The sequence below is a fragment of the Artemia franciscana genome, chromosome 19, assembly GCF_032884065.1.
Source record: "Artemia franciscana chromosome 19, ASM3288406v1, whole genome shotgun sequence".
Taxonomy (NCBI): Eukaryota; Metazoa; Arthropoda; class Branchiopoda; order Anostraca; family Artemiidae; genus Artemia; species Artemia franciscana.
The window spans coordinates 1,774,648-1,796,762 of NC_088881.1; the positions used below are offsets into that span (position 1 = coordinate 1,774,648).

The window sequence follows — 22,115 nt, forward strand, 5'->3', positions numbered from 1 at the left end:
AATTTGTAATTGTACCAGTTGATAAAGCTAATAATAATTTTGCCATAATTTGTCAGAGACTCTATTGTGAAATTTTATCAAAGGAGTTACTTACAACAAATACGTATGAAAAGGTTCATTCAAAGGATTATAGTTTAATTGAAAACAAAGAAGACATACTTATAAGAAAATTAATATTGAAGTTAATGATGATGGTAAATATTCCCTTTTGTTATATTGGACGGTAGAGTTTCATAAGCACCCCCCTATGCCACGCTTTATTGCTGGTGCAGCCATATGTCCAGCCAGAGTTGCGGCGACTGGAACTGTCTTTTATTTTAGGGGAAATTAGAAATAAATTTAAGGCTCTGGAATTAAAAATCTTTCAAATTTTAATCCATAATGGAGCGTTAATAATTCACTAAAAGTAATAGACTCGGGCAGTCATTTCAGGTAAAAGCGTGGATTCATTTGATTTTCCTACATTATATACTAATCTGCGGCTTAATTTAATATTTGGCATTTAAAAACTATTATTAAGAAACTTTTATTTTTGTCTATTTCTTTAAAATAAATACTTATAATAAAAAAGATACATGGAAAAATTTATTTAATAGTACCATTAGTTCGAGATGCTATAGCTTGGACATGGTATATGATTTACCGGAATTTGTTCTATTCAATACTTTTATAATGGTTAATGGTGATTTATATAAGTAAATTATAGGAATTTTTACGGCGGGTAATGTCAGTCCATTTATAGCGGAGTTGTATTTAAGCCAAATAGAATATGAGTATAGGAGAAATAAACACAACCCAAGTAATTTACAGTATTCTTTCAATAATAAAATATATTTGGACGATCGTTTGGTGATGAATTGCGTGGATTTCGTTATTGGGATTTCGTTATTTCGGATATCGGGATTTCGGATTTTCGTTATTGGGATTTCGAAGAACATTTACCCATCAGAGTTGTTATGGAGCCTAGTTATGGAGCGGGCCAACATGACTACTTTTTATGTATAAATATTAATGTTTCGCTAAAAAATAAAATAGTTTTTAAAATATATAATAAAACAGATGATTTCAATTTTGAATTAATTAATTTCCCATACCTTGGAAGCAGGGGTGTATGCTGGACATTTTCTGGGGGGAGGGCTTGCAAAATAATTTTTTGGGTTAAGGGGGGGGGAGGGTACAAAAAGAAACTTTAAAAAACTTGTCAAAAAATTGTTTATATTCATTTTTGTTATGTTTTATACGACAGGGACAAACATTTTAGGAGGGGTTCAAACCCCTTACCCCTCCCCTAGATACGGCTTTTCTTGGAAATAATATAAATTCCAATATTACATATTCAGCTTTTTGTTTCCAACTATTTAGATATGCTAGATTTTACAGTAATTACATTGATTTTCAAAATAGGTGTCAAATGCTTAGCCATAAACTAATTATAAGAGGTGTTTCCCCAGATAAAATAACTTGGCAATTGAAAAATTTAGTTTTCAGTATAATGAATTTTTAAGTAAATATAATAAAAGCTATCAAGAAATATTAAACGATATTATTGCCATAATTAGTCAATAATAAACCAATAATAGTCAATAATAATTAGCCAGTAAAATATTTCCAATAAATTAGAGCAACTATCAACCCAGGCATGTTTTTTTTGTAGATTGTGGGTAGTTTTAACTAATTCCTGGGAAGGGTTTTCACTGAAGGGAATTTTTGGTGGATGTTTAATATGCATATAAGGTGGGTAATTTTCTGGATGGTAATTGTTCAGACAGGTAAAGAGACTCTTAAACAGCCATTTGGTAGACTTGGATCTCAGCAGAAATACACATACAAGGAACAGGCTCTGTAACGAACAGTAGACTGAATTTTTTAATTCCAGATCAAATATATATAACGAACAGTAGCGAAAAGTTTCTCCAAAAATGATACAACAGAAAAGTATGCTAGTTCGGGAAGGTTCCTATACCATCAGAGCGATAGATTCAGTTGCTACTTTGCCACAGTAGAGGTAATATACAGCAGCGAAAAGTTTCTCCAAAAATGATACAACAGCAAAGTATGCTAGTTCGGGAAGGTTCCTATACCATCAGAGCGATAGATTCAGTTGCTACTTTGCCACAGTAGAGGTAATATACAGCAGCGAAAAGTTTCTCCAAAAATGATACAAAAGCAAAGTATGCTAGTTCGGGTAGGTTCCTATACCGTCAGAGCAATAGATTCAGTTGCTACTTTGCCACAGTAGAGATAATATACAGCAGCGAAATGTTTCTCCAAATATGACACACATTTCATAGCGTCTAATTAGACAATTTGACGTCATTGGTAGTTTGACCGTCATTGCGCGTGTACGATGGTGGGGTTATGAAGCTTGAGTGGTTTTAGATGTGTCAAAAATTTTAATTGAGAGTTGACTATTGAGTTACGCTGCTTTGTACTAAGTGATTGGATAGGCGAGTAAAGATTTAAGTGCTTGTTTATCTCAATTACTAGAGTAGGGAAACAGTTCTTCTTCTTTTTTTTTCTGACCAAACGATTACAAACATACTATGCATATTATAACATATTACAAACATATTATATATAAAATTAATACTCACATATACAATTGACCAGCTACTTCCATTGCTTTTGTGGTTTCATGGAAACAAAGAAGAGACAACAACAAAAATCTAACCTTCTTAAGTGAACTGTACGAGAGGAAAAAATACACTGAATCAAACAACAAAAACCAACTTGAAGTCAATGAAAGAGAAGTTACCAATTAGATTGAATAAGTATCCTTTGCCTTGCAACAGATTTCGCCTGTCTACAATTTCGGTTTTCGTTAGACATGACAGGTTGTCTTAAATTAGGCTGGGCGAAAATATTCATAGAGTCTTTTAATATTAAATTGTTATAAATTGGGCTTAAGGAAATATCTCCCGTGTCTCTATTTATAGCCAAATTTCTTTTTATATGTTTTTTTTTATCTCAATTGCCTCTTTAAAAGATTGCGACAGGCCCTTCACGGTAGATACTAATGTTGCCTCTTCAAAAAGAACTAAATGGTCAGGATTTTCGTGTATATGCTGGGTCAGAGCTGAATCAAAGTGTCATTTTTATTTTCAAATCTCAGGGACTTATCTATCGAAATTTTGTGTTCATACAATCGTTCCCCTAGTTGTTGATGAGTCCTGCCAATGTAAAATGTTCCACATGAACACAGGACTCCGTTGTTTGACTCACTGTCTTTTTTCCTCTCGTACAATTCACTTAAGAAGGTTAGATTTTGTTGTTGTTTCTTCTTTGTCTCTTTTTTTTCTTTTTCTTCTTTCTTATTTTTTTTTAGCACTGAGGACGACTTGGCGGAGGTCCTTGTCAAAATATTTGCTTGTTTTTCATATTTTGCTACTGACTGACAAAATCCTCGTTTTTCACCTATTTGATTTTTGTCTTTCATTTATTATTTCCTTTCTTGTTTTTCATACCCCCTAATGTGAAAATATATAGCCCAAATTTGTTTCTAAAGTGACGAAAAAATGATTTGTTCTCGAGTTTTATACATCATGAACTTCAGTGAGTGGCGTATAATACACAAGTACCTAAATTTTTCATGGAGAGTGAGCCGAATTTCCCATTATTATTTAAAGACGATCAGAAATTAAATTTAAAAAAGATAACTTTTTTCAGCTGAAATTAAGGATCAACATCAAAACTTAAAACAAATAGAAATTATTATGCATATGAAAGGAGTTGTCCCTTCTACAAGACCTCGCTCTTTACGCTAAGGTTTAGACTTTTTTGTCCTAATACTTTAAGAAAGATTCCTGAAACACAATGGCCGTTTCATTAGAATAATAAGCTTTGCCCTAGAATTCTAAAAAAAACAACTTTAGCGTTAAGAGTGAGGGCTCAAGCAGGAGGCAACCCCTTTCATATACGTAATAATTTTGTTCGTTTTAAGGTTTGACGTTGCTCCTTACTTTCAGTTGAAAAACTTGTTTTTTTATATATATTTAATTTCTAATCGCTTTTAAACAATACCGGGAAATCCGGCTCTCTCTCCATGAAAAAATCCGGTTCTTGTGTATTAAGGGCCACTCGCTCAAGTTTACGGATATGTAAAACTCAAGAAAAAACCGGCTTCTTTGTTAGTTTCTTAGTTATTTATAACCAAATTTGGGCTATATATTTACGCACTGGGGGGGGGGGGGTGGAGATAAAGTATAGCGGGTCTGCATGCAAAGTATGTTAGGTACAATTATTCTGCATATTATGAAGTAAGAATTGCTTTCTGGCTTCAAACTGTTCAAACACTTTACCCCCCCCCACCCCCTTATGTACAGATATACAGCCCAAATTGTATATTTTCCAACTATTCATTTGACTTTGTCTTGTCTCGCGCTAAGCTGTTAGAAACTAACACAGAAACCGGTTTGTCCTCGAGTTTTACACAGCGTAAACTTGGGTTATTGGCGTATAATACACAAGTACCAATTTTTTTTTTCCCTACGGAAATAAAAAGAAACAAAACTCAAATAAAATTCTCAATTTTAGAAAAACTTATTTTCCACATGGGGGGGGGGGTATTTTACGGTGGGGGGTATTTTCCGGGGGATATTTTTAAGGGTGGGTATTTTTCACGGAGATTATTTTCCAGGGCGCATTTTCCACGGGGGAATACTTTTCTCGGGGGTATTTTCCGGGGGGATATTTTACGTGGGGCGTGTTTTCAGTTTTCTCACAGGGGTATTTACTGCGGGGGGTAAAATCAGGGGCAGTGGGGGGGGGGTTGTGTAAACGCCGGCCACCTTTGGTTATGGTCTTTTAGTTTTATATATATTTTTATTCATATCATTTTAGTTTTAGATTCTTGCTGTTGTTCAATTTTTTTCTTTTTCTCTCTTTTTTTCCTCTACCCTGAAGACCCTCTGTTGTATACGGGCGAAACATTCGTTAGATTTTTATCTTCTTTTCCTTCATACTGGCGCCATGGACCTGTTTATCGTTTCGAGATTTATTTCTTTGTTTTACAAAATTACATGTGAGAAATAGCAGCTAAGCAAAAGCCCGGACATGTAATTATAGAAATAAAAAATAAATATAGATGAATTATTTTTGTTTAGTTTCCTGAACATCATATTTTGAATCTATAATAAAATCTGGGACACTGAAGTAACTACGAAAATAAAAACAAAACATTACTCACCTTTTAGACCTATCTTAGGTCTATTCATATCTCAAAGGTATAAGTCTATTACTAAGATTTTTATTTTGGTTGTTACAAAATCATAGAGTTTTTTAAAGGCAGCGTCACATTCTTGTTAGGGATCTTGTTAGGACATTCTTGTTAGGGATACTACATTGAATCGTAACTTTAAATCAACAGAACTACTTGTAAATTGACTCATTCTACTCGTTAAAAGGCAAATAGTAAAATGAAAAGCATGGAATTTGGTAAAGAGTTTTTTTTAACAGATACGTTTCTCATGTTTCCAGTAGAAATTTCCAGCCACTGAATCAGCATGACACATAGACTGGCAGTATAAAAGGAAGAAATTTCATGGAAAATGCTAAAACAACCACTCAAAGAAAAACGCACTTTATTAACTTAGTACTAAAGCCTCTGCTTTGTCATCCCACAAAAAAAGCCAAAGGATTCAGGAGAATTATCATAGCCTCATCCAATCAAATTCGGGGTGTCCTTATTTTATCTTTACCCCTTTTAAACTATACAGTGAAGTAATTTTACATGTAAGGGGGAGGGTGGCTAATATTAAAGAATCCGTAGAGTGATGCTGAACTGAAAAAGTCAATAAATACAGCTTTGCGCATTTGAAAAAGAGAAAAAAAATCAGGTTGCCATAGTGTGCTTCTACAAGATTTTTACCTGTTTATCTAAGCTCATTTCCAGTTCTAATTCACCAGGACTCAGAACGAAGTCACGTCTTACAACAGTACAAGGTTGACGCCCGTTCTTAGATGGAGCAAACTGAATGATTCGTAGGCCCAAAGTGACAGAGTTCCTAAAAGAATAAATGCATTAAAAAGGGCCAGAGCAATCACTCAAGGACCAATATTAATCCCATTAATTGATTATATCAGTTTCAAAACAGTCAATTAAATATATTAAATAGTTACTGGAACTTTTCAGGACTACACGGCCATATCCGGGTGTAGGATACCCAATTTGACCCCCCCCCGCCCAAATTTTTGTCCAACTAGAATGAAAGTAGCAAAAAAATGTAGCATATGTAAGATGAGAATATCCACGATACATTTTACGTAGCCCCCCCCCCGTCCCCCGAGCAAGAATCCCGGATAAAACCTAGGATCTTAACAATATTGCTAAAAATTGATTACATCAATTCCAAAACTATATTTCCAGTGCATTAAGAGTAGATTGGAACCTTCGAAAGACCCTTATTTTTACCTTTATTATTGTAAATAATTGATGCCACAGTTCTGAAAACTACATATTAACTATATTAAATATTGACAGTAATTGTTGGGTGACCATTTATGACCGTCATTAATACCATCAATTGATTGCCAAAGTTCCAAAACCTTAGTTTAAATATAATAAGGATTAACCACAACTTTAAAGCAACCTCCCAGTTATCCATATTGCTGTCAAGTATTGATTATCTCAATTCTAGAAACTATATATTAAGCATATTAAATAATGACTAGAACTGTTAAACGGTACAAACAACAACAGGTAAAACAAAGGGGAATTAATCTAAGAGTGTGCATTTTTTTGTAGAATTAAATGAATATTTCGGTTGTATCTCCAAGGGCCGTCCTAAGAAAAAGACACACAAAAATAAGACTTAAAATGAAATGCGATCATTAAAACTAAAATTACAACAGTCCCAGGCTCATTACTTCACAGAAGTTGAAACAGGCATGACGAGAGAACAACACGAAACGGGGCAATTCATTCAACTAAAAACAAATCAAGAGCATATTTTTAATGATATTCTTGCATTTTTGGCAGCTAACCTAAAAGGTCAATTTGCTATAGGTTCATTGGTATTAGCTATTGGTTTTGTAATGTAATTAGTTAATCATTTTTAATCAAATTTGCGTATAAAGCGTTGAGTGAGTACTCCCCCGAATTGCGTATAAAGCGTTGAGTGAGTACTCCCTTGAATCAATATTCAAAGAAATCACGAACAACTTGTTTAACACCAAAATCATTGCTAATGAGGGAGGTGTTAACACCTCCCCAAAACGTTATTTTAAGCCTTATTTTATTTTTTATATGTGCTTTGGATATAGAGCCGAAATATTCATTTAAGGTTATAAAAAGAAAAATTCACTATCTTAGAATGTTTCCCCATTGTTGCTTGTATGATCGAAAGGCAGTGTGGTCCTCGTCGTTATTTACTGTTAAAGACATTCCACATGACCAGCATTATTACCAAGAATTGACTGGTTAAGTTCCGAAACAATTAACTCCATAAAGAGTCAACAGGGGGAATTGAAAAACAAGAGAGGTTACTAGTTCTAATAACAATATTGTAGGTGTCAAAACGAGAATATGTTTAAGGCTTTTTTGAATCCGGAAAATTCGTTTAAACTCATTCGAGCATTGATTTAGTCAAGTTGGCATTAATAATTGTTTAATATCCAGCAAAAAATGAAAAAGCAGTTAGTCAATTTGGCTTCTGAATGGCTCAAAATAGATTAAGAAAATCACATTTTCTATATAAGTTTCAAATTCAAAAAAGTTTTTCAATATATTTGATGCTTATCAAAACTATGATTTAATGTACACACTGAGGGTAGTCAATTCTTAGTCAAAACTTGAACAGAGACAAGGTAAGGTCAATACTTAGCTTATTTAATTTTACGAGAAGTATGTACATTTATCTCAACTGAATGGACGCGTTGACTCTATAACAATTATCAGTTGTTGTTTTTTCGGGGGGGGGGGGGAGATGGATAAGATGTGTCCCTATTCCAAAGCCCCTCCTACGAAAATCTTGTAAGAATTCCAAGAAGTTCATAAACATTTACTAATAGTATTATCGGTTTGAGTTAGGTAGAAATTATGAGTCCGAGCCCCCTTTATTTTAAAGTTATTTTTTTATGGTTTAAAAAAGTTTGCCGAAAAGTACTCGCAAAAAAACAAAAAAAAATTACCGACACATTTGGGCGGTAAAAAAAGTGGAAAAAGTTTGATTAAGCTGTCTGATCACGAGCACTAACTAGGAAAAATGAAGGCAATAGTGATGGACGTTTCCAAAATTTTGGAAATATTTTTAACGTCATAACGTTATAAACGTTATCATGGGCGCTGGCAGGGGGGGGGGCATGTCCCCCTGGAAATTTGAGACTATAAAGTAATTATAAGGAAACCAAAGAAAAGAGAGCAAAATATGGAAAAACCATGGAATAAATGTTTATTGTCCTATTGTTGGCTGCCTGCCAACAGATTTTGCTCTTAATAAGGAAAATATAAGTTTCAATTTGTGACTGAGTGCCCCCTTGCCAGTTTTCCACAATCATTTTTTTATCCTAAATATGTATTTGTTTATTAGTAATTAGCGCAGTTATTAGAGCGCAAGAAAGTTCGTATAGTTATAGAAAACACAAGGAAAACAACTTATTAAGGGGTAACTTTGGTAAGAATATACCACCAACTTTGCTTGCATTCCAAGAGTACCCATGAGCTGGTATATGAAGCCAGTATAATCAGAAATGGTTCCCCTGAACAGAATGCTGGGAAGTTTGTATTTTTCCCCTGAACGGATACGTTTCTGTGTTTTATTATCAATGTTTTTCAGGAATTGTATTTATCTATTTGTCAATTTGAAAAAGATTTAATTTTTTACAGCTATGAAGTATAAATGTGTTGAATATACTGGCTTTTGGTATACAAAATTAAATAAAACAATATTGAATTAAGCATTTTTATTTGCTTTTTAAATTTTATTTTCAATGTTTTACTTTGAACAAACTACTGTGATAATGTATTACTTCTTATAAACACTGAGTCTAAAGGCATTAAATATTTTGGTGTTGGATAACCAAGTTTAAAACTGTCGATATTATTAAATAATATCCGTCCAACACTTTGGCATTGCTCAGCAGAACTGAATACTGGGAGTCTACATAAATATTTAAAGATATATGTATTAATATATATTTTTAATATATATAAATATTTCTGGGAGTCTAAATAATATTTAATATTGAGACTCCATAAGACCCAGACGGCAAATTTCATCTTATTTTCTTGTCATTGATAGACCACTTTAGGTTCTTAAAAAAAATTCTACCAGAAAAAGTAGATAGGAGCCTTTTTTACTGAATTCATGACTTACCTTTTGCGTGCCTCATCGTCTTTTTATAATTAAAGGTGAAACTTGTCTCTTCATACAGATATCAGTAGAATTACACCTTACTACCCTTTACTACAATATTTTTTCGGTGATTTTTCATGTCTGTTTTATTTCTTCTTTAACGAAGAAAAACATCGGAAAAACAGCCAAAATCACTGCCCAATTTCACCGAAACTGCATAACTACTTATGAGGGTCTTTCATAAGAAAAAAATAAATTGCCAGTTTTTGTGAATTTTGAACAATAATGGTTTTGTAAGTTTCCAATTAGCCAATTTAAAAAGTCCAATATCATTTTCACAGTTTTCCACACTCGATGATTACTAACAAAAATATCGCCAGAGAAATTAGGCAGGCACCTTTTCTGATGAAGTTATGACTTACCTTTTGTGTGGCTTCTCGTCTTGAGAATCTCCAATAAAAACTCGAAGAGAATATTCAACACCGCAGGGTTTTCCCTCAGTTTCATTTTTAGGTCTCAGTGTGACGGACGGTGGTGAGGACTTTGGTAGTTCTAGAGTGAACGGAAAGGCACTTGTGCCAAGCTTCTTCAGCAGTCTTTCCTGGAAAAATGAAGCAAATTCTATCAAACAAATAACAAAGAGCAAAAAATACTTCCTCATAAAAAATGTGCTTGAATCCCATTGGTTTATTTTTGTGACGTTTTTTCGTATTAACTAATCACAATCCTCCTTATTTCTAAAGAGATAAACACCCTACTTTTTCAAAACCTGACTACTTACCTTAAGCTGGGACCCTGAATCAAATGAACTTATTTTGAACAATTAACACATACTATTCAAGACCTGATTGGTTATTTTGTATGAAATTTTCAGTCAGTAAAAACTAAGAACGTTTTCAGTCACAAGAATTTCAACAAACAGCTCTTTGTTTCTTTGTATCAATAAGAGTAACAGTTCCAATAATGCTCTACCGATAAAAGGCGAGATTTGGGCTATACAAATAAGAATTTTCTCATGGGGGGGGGGATAAAAGTACTAAAACCACGCATAAGTAGGACACTTCAAGGTAGCCTTATCTGCAAATAATCAGAAATGACCAACCCAAGATCGGTTCCCAGCTTGTATTGACCTCAAGCACCTTGGTGCTGGAGTGAGTTGTTAGTAGTAGTAGCAGTAGTTGTAATATGTGCTGCGGAAGATTTTCACTACAACCAGAAGACTGAGATTCATCGTTTTAGGAAAATCTAAAGTACATTGTCGTATGTAATATAAGTATTTATACTCGTACAGTTAACAAACCATAACATGCAATCTACAATGAAATAACAAAATATCATATAGCCCCCCCCCCCCAAAGAGGCTTCATGGCTGGGAATCAAGGGAGAACAAATTACTTAATGACTATTCCCAATTAAAAATTCTAACTTCACACAAGAACTTCAAAAACACATCAAAAATTTGTTTATATTCACTTTTATTAAATTTTTTACGAGTCGAACAAACATTTCGGGAGGGGGAGGTCAAAACCCTTAACCTCCCTGGATACGGCCTTGAATGGAACCCTTAAGAATCGCATCCTTCTATTAAAATGCGTTTCGGGTAATATCTCCTTACCAGTTTCAAGCAAACCATCTTCCACCTCCTGTTGTAACTTAATATTTACCACTAGGAAGAAGAACAAATTTGTGCCAATACCTTGGTAAACTAGTTGGTTTAAACTAATTTGTTAAACCAATAAATTGGGAATTAATTAGTAATTTCCTGATTAAAATGTGCTAGGGCAAGGTTCCTAGGGTCAAGACACAAAATAAATGATTCTGAAGATTTTAATAAGCGAGAACCATATCTAAAATATTTTTCATTTACTAGCTTTTTGTCCTTAGCCTTTTCATCTTTCCGGCCTTAAAAAAATCAGTCCCATTTTTGCTGTTGTTTTTATACATCTGTTATCTAGAAAATTTCCAAACAATAGAACACAGACATTAAATTAGAAACTTCATTGGATGCAAGCATAAACGGACTTGAGTAAAACAGATGAATAAAGCCTGGATAGCATGAAAGTTTAAACTGTATTTCTAGGTCGTGTCCAAAAAATTTGAAATAACACATTTTGAATTCCCGAAGAAAATGAACATTTTTAGCTGTATCAAAATAACGAATTTAAAAATAAATTATTTACTAGGGGTGTTGATGAGTTGCTATTGAAAATATCTGGAAGCAAAGGACGCTTTTGACCTGCGCCTCCATTCACGATGGTGAGTCTGCTCACAGTATATAATATTCCGGGAATCCTTGGATAAAAATCTCTTGTATAATAGCAAAAGGCAAGGCCTTATCAAGGGAAAGGGGGTATCAGGTTTCACCCATCTCCCCCCAATTTTTTTAGATTCGTAAAAGCGTAATAAAATTCATATAAACAAGCTTTTGATGCAGTTTTAAAGGTTTTTTTTGGAAAACCCTTCCAAAAATAACCACACCCCCCGAACGGAAATCCTAGATGCACCCTTAGCAACATGCAAATTTATTTTAAATGTTCGGGGGCTGGTAAATAGGTTTTTTTTTTTTCAAATGTATCACGTTTTTTGTTTAGTTATATATAAAGTAATATGTTATAATGTAATTATCAATATTATAAAGTAAACATGAATTTAAAATTTAAGTGCCAAGAACGTAAAAATAAAAATATATTTTGGCCCTGGACCCGTCTTATATCTATCCATGACTGAAAACCGTGGTTTTCAACGATTTTCCTTTTGGTTGTTCAGAATTATAAAGTTTTTAAGGAAGTATCAAAACGTCGTTTATTGCTGAGACAGCGAATCAAGAAAATAAATAAGCAAAATTAGTTAATTAAATTTTTAGCAAAATCAATTATTAAATAAACTAAATAACAAAAATATTTGATTAAACCTGATACCACTTCTCGTCCGTAGTAAATAGCACCTCATTTGTGATTATTTCGAAAAATGACTTAATCCCCACTGAAAGTGGTGGCGGATGGAAATAAAGCTACGCCATCGGATACCCCATGGTAAAAAAAAAACCCAAGTTTGAGAATAATACTCCCCATCTTGAGGAAAAGGGAAAATCAGTTTTTGACATGTGAAGCAGTGATGTATCCCTTTTTTCTTGAAATGGCGCAACTAATATCAGAAATCAAATAATCATCTATTGTCTGGTAATCAGCCCATTTAAAAGACAGTAGATAGACAGGGTTGCCGATTACTGAACAGCTGATTAATGCCTTCAGATTTTCGACACCACGTGTTTTTTTACTCATTTCAGATGGGTAAGTTTAGTTTTAATTCTTTAAATTCAGTAGCAAAATTGTAAGTCTTAATTTCTTACCTGAAGCTTGCTTACTGTAGCCTTTTTTTCGTTTGCTGGTATGATTTCTTCGGATGCCATAAGGAGGTCTTTCTGAAATTCGAGTCCCATGACTTCGTCTTCTTCTCGGCCATAACGAAAGCTGCAAATAACTTGACCAAAAACTTTCCGTCCTTTTAAATATTCTTCATCAATAACCAAAACACCCTCTAAAATGAAATGAATCTATTAAAAAAGAGTAAAGGAAAATTACCATCTTCTTGAAATTCGCTAAAACAATTCCAACTTCAATCCTTTTCATATCCTAGTTTTTCAAAAAATGACATGGTTCACACTTCTCCAAATTTTTAAAGAAGTTAGTTTATCTTTTGATTAAAAATACACATAATCCGATATTCTAGAATACAGAATTATCAATTTTATATAGAACTAGCTGTTGGGGTGGCGCTTCGCGCCACCCCAACACCTAGTTGGTGGGACGCTTCGCGCCTCCCCGCGCGCGTAAGTCGTTACGCACCATATTAGTATATTGTATATATATATATATATATATATATATATATATATATATATATATATATATATATATATATATATATATATGTTGCATATAAATAGATTGTCAGGTTTACTGACTCTTGAACATGCAACACATAATTGTCCATGGGAAAAACAATCCGTATTCAGATCTATAGCTCATTATTCTAATGACGTGTCCCTGTGTCCCGGTCGTCATTTATATTCCCTGTGTCCCGGTCGTCATTTGTGTCCCGGTGTCCCAGTTTGTAATTTCTCTTTCAGTGTCCCAGTCGTCATTTATATTCCCTGTGTCCCGGTGTCCTGGTCGTCATTTGTGTCCCGGTCTGTAATTTCTATTCGAACAATCCCTGTGTCCCGGTCGTCATTTATATATCCCGCCTGTGCCCCCGGCGTCCCCGTTGTAGTTGTGTCCCTTTGTCCCGGTCGCCATTTATATTCCCTGTGTCCCGGTCGTGATTTGTGTCCGGGTGTCCCAGTCTGTAATTTCTCTTTGAGGTTCCCGGTTGTCATTTATATTCCCTGTGTCCCGGTCGTCATTTGTGTCCCGGTATGTAATTTCATCAGTTGACAAACATGACGTCAGTCGACAAACAACTTCATGACGCATACAGCTCAATCCTTATAATGACGTCAGTCGACAAACATGACGTCAGTCGACACACAAACATTACGTCACTCGACACACACACACACACAGAGACAACTTATTTTTATATATATAAATAGATATTACATAAAAATATTCATTTAATTTCCATTTTTTAGATATCCATATATTTTTACATGTGCTATTTGACAGCATTACTCGGAAATTGGGGGTGCATTTACTAACTTCACTTGACTTTAAGAATTTTTTATTTATTTTTTTTTTGTAAAATTTTACTACGGCATTTCGTCATCCAAAATACATAATAATAGTCACATAATTTTCATTTTTGAAAATTGAATTTCCTGAAAACAGTCTTGGTAAACAAGCAAAAGGCATTTAATTGTAACAGAGTAAATATTAGTAAAGTCGATTGATACGACCCTTTTCCCTTGACCAGGACCAAATTGGAGAAAAGAAACTTGCCAAAAGAGAAAAGGCTAACAAGCCATCCTACTGCATATCTGGCAAAGGGCCAGTTTTCTTCTGTTCAACAAAGCCTGTTTCGGCATATTCCAAACTTTTGCCATATGTTTTCAGAGTTCTCTAGAATGTGTCTGGATTTTGAAATCAGTTGTAAATCCGGCGTTTTTTTTTAGGGCGGAGGGGTAAAATTTGCACCGGCGAATAAAAATTCCACAACTTACATTTTTTTGAGAAACAAAACTAGATCTTGCAACACCGTGAAGCATTTTTAACGCTGAACGCTGTAAAAAAAAAGTGTCCAGGTTGTTTTTTTTTTTTGCAAAGATCACAATATAGAAATAGGTCATTTGAAATTCTTACCGATTGGCTCAATCTTTGTCAAATTATCCACATAGTCTCTTTTTCCCAGGTAAACTGTAAGTTTTCCATTTGGGCAGGATTTCTTAAAAACTTTAAAAGCAAGAACCATTTTCTTAACTATAATTATAAGCGAGACAAGAGAATTCTAGGACCCTTCTCTAGGACTTGCCAATGATTGTTTGTTATATAGGTGAAACTGACTAATTAGATTAGAAAATTTTTGAGTGGGCACATCTTCCGGGAAGCCTTCCAAGTTTCAGAAGACTCAAAAGGTGAATTATTCATGATAATCTGCTACTACCATTGAAACGTAATACTTATCTAATAATAAATAAAAAGTTAAAGAAACTTTATTTAAAGTGTAAGCTTGTATTTTATCATTGAAATTTTCCAAAAATACAGCACCAATTATATGGTGTTATAAATAATTTTCCAATTAAATACAGCACCAGCATTCAAGGAGTTGGAAAATATTCAAATCTGGAACGTAATTGGTTGTGATTAGCTTATCAGAGTGAGAATTTAAGGTGTAGGTTTTTGAAATTGAAAAATATGGAAACTTTGAATAGCTCTCCTTTCTGTAAGGTAAATCTGACAAAAAAAAGAAACGGTTCTAATTTATTAGAAAATACTTGGGAGCAAATTGGGGTTGACATAAGCTTTTCAAACCTATTTCTTGCCGTTTAAATTCTCTGTATCGGTTTAGTAAGTAAGTATGACAGCACTAGACCCATAAGATCCAAACCGGCGGTGCTGATCTCCACGTCGTGGCCCTTCAGCCAGGAAATACAATAAGGGGTTGGAGGCCATCCATCCTGTGCCTTCGCACACCCTTCCGGCTTACCTTCCCCAGATTTTTCCCGGTATCCATTTAGAGCTGGGACGACTCTTGCTGAGTTTACAGTCACGTCACTGACTCTTGTCCCAAACTTAACGACCGGTCACGCCAGGAATCGAACCCGTGCCCCTCGGACAAAGGATTTCCAACCCAGCGTACCAGCCATTTAGCTAGGACGGCTGTATCTGTGGTTACAAGTGAGATGTTGAAATTCAGCAAAAATATTGACCATATCTTGGCTGTTTTTTTTTTTTTTTTTTTACCAGCAGGTCTTATTCGGTTACTCACTACAGAATTGCACGTCCAAACCAAATCACATATCTTCCAAATTTATCCGAAGTCAGTTTTTGGTGTCATATATAGGCATAAAAATCAATTCTTGGGAAAAATCTTATTCTTCAAAATTTTTGGGGGAAACAGTGCTCAACCTCGTGTTTATCCACTTGGAATAGTAAAGGTAATGCTAAGGGATAAGTATTCTGGGAAGAATAAAGTATTCTAGAACGACTCAATTAAATATCACATTTATTTACACGTGATTTTCCTGTAGTTGTAAGGCTCTATAAATAATACTTTTCGGACAGTATTGGCTGTAGATAACAGCTAATATTTAGTATCTTTGAGCTAGGACCAGCCAGTGTTGCCAAATATTTGATTTAAAGTTGCGCCACCATAAAAGTAAAATGCACCGAAAGCTTCATTTTTCTAGTGAAAAGACGCCGAATGAGCGACTTGTCCCTAAAAAAAAAAAAAAAAAAAAAAAAAAAAAAAAAAAAAAAAAAAAAAAAAAAAAAAAAAAAAAAAATGCACCGATCAGAAAAAATAATGCGCAAACGATTTAAAAAAAGCGAAAATGGCATAAACATACCAGATTTGGCAACTACGGGACCAGCTTTCAGACACTGCGCGCAAATTCTTTTAATGACATTGGCCAAATTGGAGAAGAAAACAGTGTGCGATGCACGGGCGTGATTTGCTATGGGGCTGGGGCATCTAACCCCTCCAGAGCCCGTTTTTTTCTCCACCCCACAGAGCCCAGTCCCCCCAGCTGAAGTTTGTTTTTTCGCAAAAAATCTCGTCAAACCTAAAATAAGCTTAAATGATTAAAACATCCAGAGAAACAGGTAGGTTTTCTTTAATATATCTTTGCCTTTATGACACTATATGGATCATTCTTCATTCTTCGCTTTAATTTATACTAGATTCGTTAAAATTGGCTCTAACTTTGCCCCCCCAGGGTTTTGACGAAATAACGCCTCTGGTGCATGTTCTGATTGTTAACGTTTTAATCGTTAAATTAACTAAAACAAAGTTTTTTCAACTGAAAGTAAGGGGCGACATTAAAATTTAAAACGAACAGAAATTATTCCGTATATGAAAGGGCTGTTCCCTCCTCAACACCCCGCTCTTTATGCTAAAGTTTGACTCTTTCTCTCAATTATACTTTTTAAAACAGTACAAAACTTTAGCGTTAAGAGCGGGACGTTGAGGAGGGGACAGCCCCTCCTCAGGACTGTGGGGGAGTAGGTCATCTTCGAATATATAGTTATTATGTTTTTCGACTATGCTGAACAAACAAATACAAAGTAGAAACAATAGGGAAAATTTTTTCAAGACAATGGAATTAATTTCCATTGTCTTGAAAAAATTTTCCCTATTGTCTCTACTTTGTATTTGTTTGTTATGGAAAGGCAGTGTGGTCTTCGTCGCTATTTTCGACTATGCTGAACAAAATGGCTATCACAAAATTTTGATCCGTTGACTTTGAGAAAAATGAGCGTGGGAGGGGGCCTAGGTACCCTCCAATTTTTTGGTCATTTAAAAAGGGAACTAGAACTTATTTTCCGTTAGAATGAGCCCTCAAGCTACATGCTAGGACCACTGGGTCGATACGATCACCCCTGGGAAAAGAACAAAAAACTAAACAAACAAATAAACACGCACCCGTGATCGGTCTTCTGGCAAAAAATACGAAGTTCCACATATTTATAGATAGGAGCTTGAAACTTCTGCAGTAGGGTTTTCTGATACACTGAATGCAATGGTGTGATTTGTTAAGATTCTATGACTTTTAGGGGGTGTTTCCCCCTATTTTCCAATATAAGTCAAATTTTCTCAGGCTCGTAACTTTTGATGGATAAGACTAAATTTGATGAAACGTATATACTTAAAATCAGCGTAAAAATTTGATTATTTTTGTGTATCTTTAGGTATCAAAATTCCGTTTTTTAGAGTTTCGTTTATTATTGAGCCGGGTAGCTCCTTACTTACAGTTCGTTACCACGAACTATTTGATTAATTCTACTAGAGGTTTCAAAACAAAAAGATAAGAAAAAATAACAATAGGATAAAATGAACCAATAGTTTCAGCAAAAGAATCGAGTTTTTATGTTGATTTTAAATATATAAGTTTCATCAAGTTAAGCCTTACCCATCAAAAGTTACGAGCCTGAGAAACTATGCCTGATATAAGAAAATAGGGGGAAACCCCCCCTGAAAGTTATAGAACCTTAACGGACATCACACCATCATATTTAGCGTATCAGAGAACTCTACTGTAATCGACCCATTGGTCTAAAAATATCACGAGAGGGCTCATTCTAACGGAAATTAAAAGTTCTAGCCCCCTTTTTAAGTAACCGAAAAATTGGAGGGCCCCTAGGCCCCCTCCAACGCTCATTTTTCCCAAAGTCGCGGATAAAAATTTTGAGATAGCCATTTGTCCAGCATAGCCGAAACACCTAATAACTATGTCTTTGGGGACGAATTAATCCCCCAGAGTCCCTGGGGGAGGGATTGCAAGTTACAAACTTTGACCATTGTTTACATATAGTAATGGTTATTGGGATGTGTACAGACGTTTTCAGGGGGACTTTTTCACGTTGATGGGGGGAGCAGGGGGTTAAGTGGGTGGATCTTTCATGGAGGACTTTTTATCATGAGGGAAGATAATTTCCATGAAGAGGGCGCAGGATTTTCTAGTATTATTTAAAAAACCAGTGAGAAAATAAATAAATATAAAGTTTTTCCAACTGAAAATAAGGAGCAGCATTAAAAGTTAAAACGAACAGAAATTATTACGTATATATGGGGGTTCGTCTCCTCAATACCTCGCTCTTCACGCTAAAGTATTTTAAGTAATTTCATATATTTTTCTACGGCCTTTGTGATTCAGGGGTCATTCTTAAAGAATTAAGAAATAAATCAAGCTTTAGTGTAAAGAGTGAGGTATTGACGAGGGGGCGAACCCCTCTCATATTCTATATACATAATAAAAATAAACAAATATAGGAGTTCGTTGCGTAAGTTAATTTGTAAGTTACGTATATTTATTACTAATAAAAGCGTTCGTAAAAAAATAAAAAAGTTCTAGTTGCCTTTTTAAGTAACCAAAAATGGAAAGACAACCAGGCCACCTCCCCCACCCTCTTCGTCCAATCGTCCGATCAAAACAATGAGAAAGCCATTTAGCCTAAAAAAAAATAATTAATATACAAATTTCGTTTCAATTATTCATGTGCGGTGAGCCAAAATCAAAACATGCATTAATTCAAAAACGTTCAGAAATTAAAAAAAAAAAACAAACAAGTTTTTTAACTGCAAGTAAGGAGCGACATTAAAACTTAAAACGAACAGAAACTATTCTGTATATGAAAGGGGTTGTCCCCTCCTCAACGCCTCGCTCTTCACGCTAAAGTTTTTCATTGTTTTAAAAAGTAGAGTTATGAGAAAGTTATGAGTCAAATTTTAGCGTAAAGAGCGAGGCGTTGAGGAGGGGACAACCCCTTTCATATACGAAATGATTTCTGTTCGTTTTAAATTTAATGTCGCTCCTTGCTTGCAGGGCTGCCACAGGTTTGGCGGCACGAAAATAGGGACTTAGGGAGTTTTTGGAACCAAAAAGGGAATTCTAGGGACCTACGGTCGTTACTACCAAACCTATAATACAGATGTACTATGGGCTTTGCCCTTTGATAGCTTGGATCAGAGGCCAGGGATGCTAAAAAATAGATCACCTGGAATTTCATTACATCCCAGAAGGGCTATAGAGCAGATTTTCCTTCCACAACACCTTCCAATCTTTCTTTCCACTTTTAATTTTGATTCTGTATTTTTATTTCAGATATATACGTAAAAAAATATAAAAGTAAAAAAAACTGAAGCTGGATGAAACACATTTCTGACTTTTCTAACTGTTTCAACAGAATATTTATGAACAGCTTCTCTTCTTCTGGATTTGGCGTCTGCGTGCTTTCAAGATCTGCGGATTTTTTTTTTTTTTGTTCATCGCGGAGTGCTAATGATCCATCTAGCATTGCTTGAGCAAGCTGGATTTCTACCATATAGTTCTTTTGAATTCCTTTCTACAGAAGATTCCTTGCTTCTTGAAGCATCTGATCAGTTGCTTTTTCCTTAGTCCTGAATTCTTTCTTTTTCTCTTTCAAAGTCTCCTCAAGAGTCTTTATCATTTCTTTGTTCGACGACATTCCAGAGATTTGCTGCTGTTTTTGCTGTTCTTCTTTTTCCGACATGTGCCGTTCTTCTACGCCATTTTTTCCTCAACTCTTTCTCCTGTTCCAGATAGTTTTGATGGCTTTTCCGCGCTGACTTAGTAAGCTTTGTCAAATCTTTAGTAACACAAACCTTTTGAGCACTCCCACCAACTCGACAGCAACGAAAAGCTTGAAATTTAATGTGCGCTCATTCATGGATGCTCTTTGCTAACTAAGGATCCACCCAGACAATGAAAAACCGCGCTCAACACTGGCCGAACCATGAGTTATAATCATTGTATTCTTCACCATGACAGCCAAATTTGGACACTACCCATCTTCAATGAGTCTATTCCGTCGTTCATCTATCATTGTCGGCACAGATGGCAACCCATTCATCTGAACTAACTTAAACTCGTCTAGCAGCAAATCAAGTTTTCCTGATATGGGCAGTTTTCGGGCGATATGCAATAAATCCTGAATAGAATTTGACTTCGAAAACTGGCTTGGGTTCAAGAAAGGCAAGCTTTTTAAGAACAACAAAGATTCTCCGTTCAAAGCTTGCTTTAAAATTTACTTTGCAGACTACGCGTAGTGTACACTCAGCGAAAACACATGTTTTGAAAGCTCGTCAGTAGCTCTGAGACAGGTCTGAACTTCGTCACTTAGAGGGGCAGCAACTTCCAACAGAGGAAGCATATTTTTGTCACCTTCGAACGGTCTTGGACTCCAAGTCTTCTAACAATTTCTGAGCTACTTCGGCTTTTAAGATATGCCCAGCAAGCGTCCGACCAAGAAGCTCCAGTTCCATAAAAATTTCATGTACCAACGGTTCTTGGCACCGAAACTTCAAAGTAAACCGAGTAAAAAGACTAGAACTGTCAACACTGAACTGAAACTCTGCTTTCAAAGTGGACTGCTTCAGGAGTTTTGCAATTTCTTCATATGCGTTCGACCTCATCAAAATAGCACTTTTCTTCGGAATGAAGACGGTAAAATACTCGACAATAGCTGGCCACAGCTCAATCATCCTAGCGGCAGCAGGACCAATCGATAGCCATAGCATTTTTCTTCGGAATGAAGACGGTAAAATACTCGACAATAGCTGGCCACAGCTCAATTATCCTAGCGGCAGCAGGACCAATCGATAGCCATCGGGTTGGTACATTTTTGACAAAGTTTGACATAGAAACTCCAGTTTTCTGCTGGATTTTTGAATGATCTTCCAGCCGCGCAGGCCACCCACGAAAAAAGTAATACACCTTCACAATGAGATTAGAGCAAGTCTCCTCAACCTCTTCTAGGCTTTTGTGAAAGGCGTTGTGACAATGTGGAGTCTACAGGTGCGAATGTCTAAAAGTCCGTCACTATTTGTTACCTTACGTTTATCACTGTCCATCAGTCTGAACAGCTTTTTATTCACATTCGGGCCGTCATTGCTCAAAGTAAGCAGCTTAGAGAGGGACAAACTAATACCATTAATTGCGTTCAGAATTTCCGATTTTAGGTCCTCTGCAGTGGCATGACCTATGAAACAAGTGTTCAGATACCTTTCTACCACCTGATTCATCTTTTCAGATCAAACAACGGATTCTAATCTGCAACTCCTTTCTGCTTTCGCTGTTGGTAGTTTCATTAAATTCTATCACATAATAACTATTACCAATTTCCTCCAATGTAATCTTCTGGAAATGTGGTCCAAGCGCTTCATTCAACAGGTATGTAAAATTAGTTCGCCCGATGGAGAAATGGGTCCTGTAACATTTTCTTGGAAACTTCTGGTATTCCATCTGCCGAATTACCGGAGTAGTCAGATTCAATCATCTTTAGAGCCCATGTAATTTCAGGTTAGGTTAAGTTAACTCAGGTTCCACGGTAAACATAATGTTATGGTTTTTCTCTTATATGGTTTTCGAGCTCAATGGAATTAATGTCTCTTAGCAGATGCCCTAAAGAGCCTTTTTTTAGGATTCTGAGCTGTGGTTATAGTTTAATTATTAAATTGTAATAAAAGATTTCAAAGATACATATTTTTCTACCAATGCTTAACTGCGTTTCGTTACCCCTGAGCATACTCTTCTTTGTGTGGCTGATTCTTATGTCCACCTTCTATCCCTCTTTCCACTGCACAAATCACAGCCTATATAGACACATGTATAGTGACGCTAAATAGACACTATATAGTGCCTATATA

The 22,115-nt window shown here is 35.3% G+C and overlaps 1 protein-coding gene across 2 annotated transcripts in view; it reads right to left on the bottom strand.

The window, feature by feature from the left end:
- LOC136039157 (arrestin homolog) overlaps positions 1–22,115 on the bottom strand; it is a 49,885-nt gene that overhangs the window by 19,307 nt on the left and 8,463 nt on the right. Inside the window, exons 1-4 of one of the 2 annotated variants that reach the window (XM_065722661.1) lie at positions 14,591–14,789; positions 12,640–12,827; positions 9,713–9,891; positions 5,867–6,002 (exon numbers count right to left, since the gene is read on the bottom strand). In XM_065722661.1, coding sequence (XP_065578733.1) covers positions 5,867–6,002; positions 9,713–9,891; positions 12,640–12,827; positions 14,591–14,699 — 612 coding nt within the window. In that variant the 5' untranslated portion in view covers positions 14,700–14,789. Of the gene's footprint in view, positions 1–5,866; positions 6,003–9,712; positions 9,892–12,639; positions 12,828–14,590; positions 14,790–22,115 lie in introns of those variants that run through there. The other variant, XM_065722662.1, reaches the window with a different exon arrangement.